The sequence below is a fragment of the Phycodurus eques genome, chromosome 9 (genome assembly GCF_024500275.1).
Source record: "Phycodurus eques isolate BA_2022a chromosome 9, UOR_Pequ_1.1, whole genome shotgun sequence".
Classification (NCBI taxonomy): Eukaryota; Metazoa; Chordata; class Actinopteri; order Syngnathiformes; family Syngnathidae; genus Phycodurus; species Phycodurus eques.
Window position 1 is genome coordinate 20,437,669 of NC_084533.1, and position 12,323 is coordinate 20,449,991.

A 12,323-nucleotide genomic window follows, 5' to 3' on the forward strand; every position below is an offset into this window, starting at 1 on the left:
AACCATTGAAGTCTGCTCTTTCTAACTTTGTCTCCAAAACATCGAACCTTGGCTGTCCCTCTGATGAGCTCATTTCTAATTTCATCCAACTTGGTCACTCCGAGAGCGAACCTCAACATCTTAATTTCCGCCACCTCCAACTCTGCTTCCTGTTGTCTCTTCAGTGCCACTGTCTCTAATCCGTCCATCATGGCTTGCCTCACCACTGTTATAAACTTTGCCCTTCATCCTAGCAGAGACTCTTCGGTCACATAACACACATGACACCTTCCTCCACCCGTTTCAACCTGCTTGGACCCGTTTCTTCACTTCCTGACCACACTCACCATTGCTCTGGACGGTTGACCCCAAGTATTTAAAGTCCTCCACCCTTGCTATCTCTTCTCCCTGTAGCCTCACTCTTCCCCCACCACTCCTCTCATTCATGCACATATATTCTGTTTTACTTCGGCTAATCTTCATTCCTCTTCTTTCCAGTGCATGCCTCCATCTTTCCAACTGTTCCTCCAGCTGCTCCCTGCTTTCACTGCAGATCACAATGTCATCTGCAAACATCATGGTCCATGGGGATTCCAGTCTAACCTCATCTGTCAGCCTATCCATCACCACTGCAAAAAGGAAGGGGCTCAGGGCTGATCCCTGATGCAGTCCCACGTCCACTTTAAATTCGTCTGTCACACCTACAGCACACCTCACCGCTGTTCTACTGCCCTCGTACATGTCATGTATTATTCTAACATAACATGTACTGTTAAAAACATAACCTATGAAAACATGTGAACCATAGTTTTAAAGGTTAGGTACACTATGCTTTCGTCCAAAGTACCTGTCAGAGCACCTTATAAAGAAACTGAGTATTAAGTATTAACAACTGCATGTACATAAATGAATAGTGTAAAATTAAATACCACAAAATTTCACTTGTATCTTGGGATAGATCTATTTTTCTTTTTTTAGGAACGTTCCTTACCTCCTATGTTCCACGTACAAATACTTTTACCGTTGTTACAGCCCAAGTAATAACCTTTCTAACATGTCTTTTAACATTTTATTTTACAAATAGAAGGCAAATCCACCCTTGGATGCATGTTAAATATTACTGCAGAGGGTCCTCAGTTCACAATAGAGTGGACAAGTTTGTAAATTAATTGGAACATGTCATACTCTATCACTAACCTGTAGTAGTAAAGTCACAATTACAGTAAATTCAGTATTTATATGAAAAACCATGAATATCAAAACAATCAAATGATAAATAGTAAGTTATACGTTGGGACTGTCACGTAACCCCTGTAAATCTTTACTACCTGTCCGTGACCCACCCAAAATGAATCTGTGACCCCCCCAGTTGAGAATCACTGCTTTATGCAATAAATATATATAATAAGTAAACATCACTTTAAAGTGAGCACATTATGTGATAACTATTATTAATCCTGTATTGCCATTACATCACATAATGAACATTTATGATGAGATGTGAACTAAACTGGGTTTTAATCGCATGAAGGAGGTGAGACAGGACGAGAGACGCAACAGAAACTGAGTCTCCACGCTCGGCTAATGAAGCATCCACTCTCTGCCATCCCAGGATGCACCTGCACGCCCCCCCCCCCCCCCCCCCCCTGTCCATTTTGGCTCCATGTAAATGAAGCAGCCAAGTTTCACTTCACAAATCACAAACACAAATGACACTGAGCCCACTCTGACTGCCTTACTGGAAGCCCCCGGCAAATCATTGCAGCAACAAGCAGCAATGTAACTCACAGGAAGACACTGTGGCGTGCAGTTGAGGATACTGCAGTGCATACATGTAAAGTTTGTGAAGCATCGGACAGTTCGCAGGATTCTTGATTTGAAATGGGCAAATAATTCCTCAAAATTTGAATGTTGTTTGAGAAAAAACCAGGCAAAAAACAGACAAACAAACAACGGCCTCACTTGTCTATTGCCTTTGAAAATCTAAAAGATTCTTGCTTTGGACTGGGTTAATACAGTAATAACTGAAAGTTTAAAGATGAGTGAAAATAAACTGTTGAGCCGACAAGGCACATGCGCTTCAGCTGTCTCACACATCTTTCCATCAAACATCCGTGGAAACAAATAGGATTTTTGCTTTGACAATTTGCTGATAGCTGTCAATCAATGGGATTCTTGCTTTCGGCACTGAAAGTTTGAAGAAAATTGAAAAACTGTAACTTGACAATCAACATGTTCCTCAGCTACCCCAAACGTCCTCTGCTGGATATTCTGAAAAATCAATGGTATTCTTGTTTTGACATGGACAAAAGGTTATTCTTGTTTCTTGATTTGAGGTAGACAATCAGCAATGAATACTCTTGAAAAATCAATAGAATTATTGCCTTGACATGCACAAATAGTCTGTGAAAGGTGAAAGAAGATGGATTTAAAATGTGTTTTTACGCTTTATAGGGGCAACAAGCAACGCTTTCCTAATGCTTGAATGTATTTATTGGAGATTGAGCCATGGCGTTGTGTCACTCAGTAAAGTGCCGCTATGCATTATGGGATTACAGTATCATTTGCTTTTCATTTTGGATTTTCATCTAATTTGTCATTTGATGTGATCAAACAATGATATGGGAATCACTAGTGCTGACCAATGTAACTTATCCTTTTCGCAATGGGACTGTTTCTTTAACAAATCAGATTTCAAATGTTGTCTCATATAGCCAGCTAACTAACTCACAATAACATCAGCCTTTTTCTTCAGATTGGTTGGTCAGAACAAGTCAAATTCAAGCAGCAAAACACATCCATAGCAATCTTCACACATGAATACATTCAATACTTTGGTATATTTTATTTAAATGTTTCATGATTTTGACATTTGTGGACAAATACTGATTCTGAACTGCTCCAGATGACATGCGTTGCATGCTGTTATGTTGTGTTTTTGTATAGTATGAATGGTTTCTACAACTGCGACATAATAGTGGTGGATTAAGTCTGAAGGTCCAAGTACAATATTTACAGGCCGCCACTGATCAGTGAGGTGTGACGCCTCCGCCAAATCTCACTCCGCCCCACCCAGATGCTTTTAAAAGCTGCAGGCCCCTTTCTGCGCTGCTCCACTGACCCGCTTGCCTGACGTTTCCCTACCGCTCGCAGACACCATGCTGGGGACCTTCTGCCTTCTCATCGGCGCTCTGACTTGTGAGATGCTCTCTGGCATTTGCCCTCCATGACGACATTTTCGAGTTGGGTGACAGCACATCGTTGTTGTTGATGTTGATTTTTTTTGTTGTTGTTCTTTGACAGATGTCGACGCAGCCAAGGTGCTGACCCAGACGCCGGTGGTCCTGACAGTTCCTGTAGGACAACAAGTTGTTTTGGACTGCAACATTCAGAGGGATGACAACCGTGTCGTCAGTTTTTATAAACATATTCCCGGAGACACTCCTCAGTTTATTCTGTTTTATTACCATTCGTACTCCTCTCCTAGCTTTGGAGCAGGATTCTCCTCAAGTCGTTTCGGTGCTCAAACGTCCTCCACTGTAGATTACCAGTTAATCATTAAACAGGCAGAGGCAGGAGATTCTGCTGAGTATTACTGTAGCACATGGGACAAGTCTGCGAGTGTAGCTGTAGCACGCTGATTTATTGGGTGACAGAAACTGCCCCTTCTTACTTCCGCTTTGTGTCGAGCCGAAATGCTCTGTATCTGCTTCACATGTTGGATTATTACCTAGGAAGGAACACTGGCTATCAGCTTGTTGGTCTTGAGCTAGCAACAAGGTGTGCAGTTTTGGGATGTTAAACTGGATTCGGCTGGATTGGAAGGATGCTTCAGTTGGCTGCACAGGGGAGTAAATGTTTAGCGCAGTGGCATTACAGTCAAAAGAGTTGAAAAAAATGTACTGTTCCCATTGACATGAAGAAATCAAATGCATGTCACATCCATCCATTTTTGGTATCGCTTATCCTCACTGGTATGGGCAAAAAAAATAATTTCTTCATTTACCTGCAGTGGGAACATAGCCTTAATCATACAGTATATCTTTTATGTCAGAAGCTGTACCGTCTCTTCCGGATCCCAGTGCGTTGTTGTTTTTAATTGGCCGACCTTTTAGCCTTCCAAGATTCGCAATCAAGATGCTCTTCGGAGGGACGTTCCCATCATGGTGACCACTTGACTGAAACGTGGACTTCCATCACCACCGAAGTGGAGATAAGAGACTCGGGAGTGAATATTTGCAACCAGTACTGTTTGGGATTAAAAGCAAATGTCATGAAGAGGGCCGTTGTGAACATTGAGAAGTCTTCAGGTGTGTCCGTTTTTGTACAGCCGTGAGCACAAAGTGAATCACTGTGGTATTCGGAGGAGGAACCAAGCTGTTTGTGACAAGTAAGTCCTTTGAATTCAGCCCATTCCTAAATCTAGTAATGTACAAATTTCCAGTTGAATATATTTTAGCAAATATTGTTAATTTTTTAAATATTATCTTTTATTTTAGGTTTGCATCGTCACTTTTTTATTCCAGTATTTGTCAGTGATGGTCACCATTTTATTTCATGGGAGAGTGACAGCAAAACATTATTTTTCTTTTAAAATCAATCTTATCATATCTTAATCTTATTTTCTTTAAAATCAATATTTTCTCTTACATACTATGCTAGATCAATTTGTATATACTGTTACTGATGTTTTTTTGTAAAACATCAATTAAAAACAAACTAAAAAATCCATACATTATTGTATACATCAAAAGTGTATTAAATGATTTGGTTTTATGATATATTTAATTGTATTATTTACATGAGTAAATTATGAAAATATAAAATAAAAAAACTGAATAAATATTCAATTATTCAGCTTTATAATTATATATTTTTATATTATCAGTGTGATTACTTGTACTTGTTACTGATGTACACAATAATCTATGGATTATTGAATGCTTCAGTTCACTTGTACACCACCGCAAACTATTCACCTCAAACTATTCAGATTAAAATATTATCAATCAAAAGGAAGCATTAATCAATCCAGGCCTTTTCTGGTACAGTACATGAGAGCCAGGGATCCCAAAATGCGGGTCGGGGGCCCAATATGTGGCAAGTCAATTTTTGTTGGGTGGCATATTTATTGTGGTAAATTCATATATGTTCTCGTCTTCATCATCAGTTTTCAATGTATAATATATGTCAATGTTATGGCAATGCATGCTCTATGGTATTTTAGTATGTGTGGGTCTCTGGGAGGGTGTCTCACTGCACCGTCGTACCTTAGGCCTTGGGTCTCAAACCTAACACAACCAAATTAATAATTTCCCTCCAGGCTCTGACCTCCCGGCCCCCGTGGTGAAAGTCTTCCCACCGGCAAGTGCCGACCTTCAGTCCAAAGAGGCCACCCTGGTCTGTGTGGCCACTCAGTCGTCCCCGTTCGCAGACGTCACCTGGCTGGCTCGCGGCCTTCCGGTGAGCGGCGCCGTCTCGACCGGCCCTGCTCTGCGACAAGCGGACCAAACTTACAAAATCAGCAGCTATTTGACCGTGGAGACGTCCGACTGGAACACGGACGCCGATTACACCTGTAAAGTGTCTTTGGGCTCCAAGTCTGCTGAAAACACCATCAACAAATCCAAGTGTGCAATTTAGATGGTCAGCATTAAGGTTGCGTGCTGATCAGGCCATAGCAATGATGTGTTTGTATGCTTATAGGGAGTGTTTACTTTTACTTTCTACTTTGTACCTGCTAGAATGTATCAGAATTCTTCAATAAAAAATGGCATGAAAGGTTTTTGGATTGATAATTACATTCAGATTTAACCGCTTATTAATTTTTACCTCACTAATGCATGTCCAAAGTGCTGTGTTGTGTTTAGCCCCCTTAAATGGCGAGCCACACTCAACTAAACATGATGGACATAGTGCACCAACAATAATATAAACATTTATTAATACATAATAATTTCCATTGGAAATTATTATGTATTAATAAAAACAAAGCCTCTAAGGCTAACCCTTCAAAATATTTAATTACAAAATATTCGTAGTTTTATATTATAATGATTTAATAGTTTTATTAATTACTGTAGCAAATGTTGAAAAACACAGAATTATTTATGAATACAGTGGTACCTTGAGATATGAGCCGTCATTTGGCCGTAGTTTTGCTTTGATTTGCAAGCGCAAACTTGAGATATGAGCGCTGGATGGTGGTAGTGACTGGTAGCAGATTGTGAGATAGAATTAGGAAATATTCTTTTAAAAAAAAGGCTTCAAACTGTTTATTGCTACTCGCAGTTGAAGTTTATTGTCGAACTAAAAAAAAAAAAAAATTACACTGTATGTATTTAAAATAACCATATGCTGTAGGTTGGCCTTTAGTCTGCTAGCTTAATGCTAATCCATCCATCCATCCATTTTTTACCGCTTATCCGGGTCGGGTCGCGGGTGCAGTAGCTTTAGCAGGGACGCCCAGACTTTCACAACATTCATTAATCAAGCAAAGTCTCACAATAAGTAAGCCCTCAAAATATTGCAAGTGACACATGCAAGTGAATTGACACCCTTTCACATGCACAATGAAGAAGTGTCCACATCATCATATGTAATAAATAATAACATTGAGAATATATTGCAAGCATTTACCAACCCCCTTTTTACAGTAACTTGTAAAATAACATGAATTCTGAATCACATGTTTGCACTTGACAGTTACAAAAATATTTTGCCTTTGACAAAATAAAAGCGCCAGTCATGGACTCTTTTCTTGTTGGGATTATAAAAGGATTACTGTATAAATCACTTGCATATGACAGCACGTCTCTGCAAGTTCTGTATGAGAGAAAAAAAATCAGCATGCATCCAAAACCATTCTAGTACAGAGCCAAGTGTGTGTCTGTGTTTATTTTTGAACACTTGCCATATTCTTTCCAGATCATTAAAAGAGTGAAACCAGGTTCTCTACACAAGGCAATGAAACAAAGGTGAGAATAGTAGCCAGTGTACCCCATTTTATGGATTTTTTTTGAGAAAGCAAAAAAACATGTTATGTAACATATGTGTCACGATAATGTTTGGTAAGCCTTTATTTCTGTATTTCAGTCACTGTTACCTTCCACTTTCTTTTCACCATTTTCTGCACATTGTGTGACTTTAATGAATATAAAATGGAAAGACGTGCCCGTGAGGTCTACAACCACAGCTACATAGACAAGGTTATTTCTGCCACAAGTCATGGGTGACTGCGTGTGTGTCATTGTGAGAAGGAAACAATGAAATCCTCGAGTGAAGGTTTCTGTAAGGTTTACTGTGATTGATGGAAGCACCACAAGAAACCTATAATTGAACCTAAAATCTACAGTGCTGTGAAAAAGTATTGGCCCCCTTCTCAAAATCTCATTTTTGCATAGTTCCCCCAATTTGGTGCATCATCAAACATCAGACAAAGAGAACCCAAATAAACATAAATTTTTAAATGGTCCTTTTATTTATTAAGGGAAAAAACAATTCAAAGCTACCTGGCCCTGTGTGAAAAAGTAATACTCCCCTTTGTTAAATCTCTAATCCCATTTTTCGGTTAATTTTCACTGACCACACCCAAGCGTGATTACCTCCCGACCTGTTCAATCAAGAAACCACTTAAGTAGAATCTGTCAGCTACGGTTAACTGTACCTCTCTGTATTCACGTCTTTTTTTTTACAACATGTCATCATCGAAAAAGTATTTTGATGAAGGAGTAAGGAGCTCAACACCAGCTGAAGAATAAACTCCACAGGACATCTGAAGAATCAGAATCAGAATCAGAATCATCTTTATTTGCCAAGTATGTCCAAAAAACACACAAGGAATTTGTCTCCGGTAGTTGTGGCCGCTCTAGTACGACAACAGACAGTCAATTGACAGAGAACACTTTTGAGACATAAAGACATTGACAAAAGAAACTGAGCAATAAATGGTTAATAGTTATTTGGTAATGCCGGTAATTTTTTTTTTTTTTTTTGACAATTATGCAAAAGAGGCAGAGTCCTCTAGCCCTTAGATCAGTTCGAATGACTAATATTGCAATAGGTTTGTTGCACCTTGTTTGTTGAAGGTTTGTTATTGCACCCTCAGGTCCTCTAGCTTGCTAAGTGAGACCTCAAGTGATCTGACATATTTGTCCAGTGCATTCTACTAATACAAAATTGCAGTGGTTCCCTACCTTTCCCACGCCCTGTATCTCGACAACATTTTTAAACTGCTCCTGCAGGTCACTCTTTCTCCTACTAGTCAGATATTCTTGTGCCATAAGTGGTGGAAACAGGCTTGTTTTAATTTTCACAATGGGCATTCGTGTCTTACTCCAACACCTGGTTGGAAACTCCTTCTTATTGGGATGATGTTTGGCAAACTCGTAGGGAATATCATTTCATTGAAGTAGTGTCCTCGGTCTGTAAAGTGTCTGTATAAGGAGCAGACCCTGAGGTTTCTCATAAGAGCATCGATGCATCTTATTGGCCCTGTCAGCTTGCACCGCTGCTCACTCATTGTTGAACACTACACTAAGTAGCTCCCGTCCTAACAATCTGTAATGTTCTGTAGTTGGACATCTAAAAAATAAATACATCAAAATTTACATGAAATTTGGTTAAATGGTTCTTCCTTGCAACAGTTTTGATGGGCTGTGGAAGAATAAAGTCTACTTCCTTTTATACAGTTGAAGCTGCAACCTTCCAACACAATACATGTGATAGTGTGAGTGGCTGGCTGGCACCATTGCACCTTCACTTTACAGAATGTGTTGACTTGTTGGAATTTTTGCATAGATGTTTCTCTCCCTCCTTCATGAATGTTTGCCTGTGGCTAAATTGTAGTGCTACTCGGAAATTGATGCTTTACGTATCCTTGGTGTTTCAACGGATATAGCTGGTGCACCAATTGGAGAATGTTGACAAGTTAAGGAAATCAGGTGCATTGTACGTCATCAGATCATCTTTTTGGGGGTTGCTGTCACTTTGGTTCAGCTAATCTTTTAAAACAAATTCAACAGCGAAGTCTTGATATAACAGCTAGCAATGCATTGCCATATAGAAGACTTACCTAATGCATAAAACAGCACTGTGGAACATGTCAAATCGAGTTCATTCTTTCATTTATATTTCAGATCTTATGTACCCATTTTATTATTGTGTGCAAATAAGGCCAACACAACCTTTATTACCTTAATGGCCATTAAAGACATAGTCAGCACGATTATGCGGTAAAAGAAACCCAACTAATTTTCTAAAAATTACTTTGTAAATAGATGGTACATGAGCCAAGGAAAGGCCCCAGATATTTTTGTGTTGATCTGGATAAAGGTACAGGCGTTCATTTTTACCAGTTCAATCACTATGGAAATAATGGAACCATCCCTCAACTGTTCAGAAACATTTTCTGAATTATTTTGTTAATCATCCTCAATGAACAAAGAAGTAGTCTGCTAACCAACAAACCCAAGAACTAAAAAATTCCAGGAAAGAGATACGGTTCTAAGACGGAGAAGTATGTTGCGTACAAAAGTAGTATACCAGTACAATAATCAATGCTATTTCCCCAAATGGAAATATTCCACAAGTCTCTCATGGGTCAAACAGGCTGCAGTCCAAACAGCAAAGTCCAGAATGTTCCAATGGCTTTATTTGATGAGCAGCTCAATAGCCTGAATTCTCCACGGAGTTCTCCTCACCCATGAAATCACCTGCAGCTTGACACGTGTTCAATCACAGCAAAGTTCATGATGAGTGCCACACAGGAAAAATCAATGTGAACTACATTGCAGAACAAACATCACCACAGGAAGTATTACGTTCACCTTCTGTATCCATCAGATATGTTTGTTGCTTTAATCCCAATTTGAAACCCAGACTTTGCACAGGTGGGATTGAATGCCTGCTGGGCAACCGAGTGTGTAGAGCTTTGCCCAGGCTGTCCAAAGCTGATACTTGTAGTGGAAGATGGATGCGCCCAGTTGCCGAGTTATTGGGCTGTATCAACAGTTAATGCCTGACACAGGGGGCTACTACGCTACTAGGGGGGTATTTAATCAAGGAAAAATATGTGTTAAATAAAAGGGTTGAGATGTATTGTTGCGATCGGTTAAGGAATGTTTCACTCACTTTACCTCCAGTAAGCTTATCAATTTTGTATCAATGACAACCACATTAGATATGCCCAGGCCACATGATTAAAACCTACACAAGATTGTTGGACTTTGTAACAATTTTCTTGGCCATCTGCATTCTTAGCTTTATTTGGGTCTACTTATCTTACATCCAGAAAAATCACTGGCATGTTATGTTCAGAAAGCGTGACTCTTATTTGCCATATACCCTGACAAAAAGATATATGGTAAGGTTTTTGAAGGGGGTGGGGCACGGTTCATTATTTTCTACCTTGGTTTCCAGAAGAACTGTAATATTGTCAACAAGCTGTATACAGAGCATAGTGAGTATTTGTATGCATATCAGTATTTGCCTTTGCATCTAAGGCTGGATTTACACAGCATGGTTCAAGTGTCACAATTCCAATTTTTTGCTCACAAGAGCCACAATTAGGAAATGCATCAGGGCAACATAAATGAAAAAAAGCATGGAATCAGATACTGTAGCTTCAGATATAAGCTATCAATATAAAATTACAGCAAAAGCATAGACCATTAAATATGGTATAAATATGCAAACTTAGATTTATGCCCATCATTAAATGAGCAAAATAATTGCAGATGTTGGCCAATGGAGTAAGGAGGAGGTTAGCCTCATTTAAATCAATAGATCATAGGGGGGGAGTGGCCAAATATAATGCATTTATTGTTTTATATTTGCATTTTTTATGCATTATTGTTTACTTCCTTGGAGTTCCCTTCAATTTGGACATCTACACATCCAGGTGGTTTAATATTTTCTCTGAATGAATCTTTGAATGAATTTAAATATGTGTCAATAGAAATGTGCATGTAAATAGATATAAATAAATCAGATACAGACATTAATTTGGAATTGGGCCTTTGGATCTGCAGTTTAAACATGGAGAGGCACAACAAATCACCATTATCATTTCAGGTTTATTTCCTCATGTAAGCTTGAGGGTCAGTTCCCCTCAAGTCTCTCAAATCTATGCTCCAAAAGGGCTGATATATCACAAAACATATCTTTTGGTAATGATTTTGGAAAGTGCCAGCTCAGCAGGCCTGACAGCCAAACAAATCACAGCAGAGCCAACTGTTAATGAGCTGCACTCTCCAACTAAACTAAGAAGAAATCTTGTAAAACTGAACAGGAGACAGAGGGGGGAAGTGAGCAAGGAAAGGCGAAAGCATGCATCCTCCTCTTTTGCAGAGATCTCCTGTCATTGCACCACATTTGATTGGTGGTAAATGAAGTTGGCTGTAAACACTCCCACCGTGGCACAGCCTGCCCATTCTCAGATATGCCAGGCTGCGGTTGTTTACAAAATTACCAACACCGGTCTAACCCGCCTCTGGCGCACAGTTGCGCCACCCACCATGCAAGATTTAAGCCTTTTACAAAAATAGAGGCCTTAGTGTTATAGTAACACTCCATTACAAATAAGGTGCTTTTTTTAACAAGGTCCAAAATGAGTCCACGGGGGTTTGCCCATGATAAGTGTGCCCATGAGTATGTGACACACTTTTTAAAAATGCAAATACCCCTTTAAAGATAAAACCTTTGGGGATGGAAGTTACAATTTGCCAATTTACATGCCATAACCCTAATTGTGTAATTGTTGTTTATAAGACACTGTAAAAACATGATTTTGGCAAAAAAAAAAGTACAATGTACTGTATTTACTTGAATAATGTAACATTATGATTTGCACTATTACTACATTACCTGTACTTATTATTTATTACTACTTCTGTATAAAACTTTACTTAACAAAATTATTTTTTCCCCTCTCCAAACTAAATAACTTACCTTGTTTTTTTCATTTCATACATTGGTGTGTAACAGTATTTTTGCATTAAACCAGTACGGTATACAACATATATGTTGAACAATGATGATTCTGATGCTGAACCAGTGACCAAAAATGCAGGGTAGAATCATGGACTTTCAAGTGAGCGCTCAAGAGACAGAAAATCGTGGCTCGGGTAGAGGTCCCCATAGATAAACCGGTTAAAACAGAATAACATGACTGTACATTGAACTTCCAGTGGTCATGGTCACAATAAACATATGATATTGCTATACAGTACATTATAAAAACAAAAATATTTGGAGATGGATGGTGTGGGATAAGATGCCATGTTTAGGCACATACTGCTTCAGAATGCACACAAGTGCTCAAATAACAGCCGTGGAGAACACTT

At 39.1% G+C, this 12,323-nt stretch overlaps 1 protein-coding gene across 1 annotated transcript; it reads left to right on the forward strand.

Annotated features, from left to right (window-relative positions):
- Window positions 1-3,103: 3,103 nt before the first annotated feature.
- Window positions 3,104-5,743, forward strand: LOC133407800 (immunoglobulin lambda-1 light chain-like). Its single transcript, XM_061686048.1, has 4 exons — window positions 3,104-3,177; window positions 3,283-3,608; window positions 4,336-4,369; window positions 5,303-5,743. The coding sequence occupies exons 1-4, from the start codon at window positions 3,138-3,140 to the stop codon at window positions 5,620-5,622; spliced, it is 720 nt and encodes a 239-aa protein (XP_061542032.1). The 5' UTR covers window positions 3,104-3,137; the 3' UTR covers window positions 5,623-5,743.
- Window positions 5,744-12,323: the final 6,580 nt, after the last annotated feature.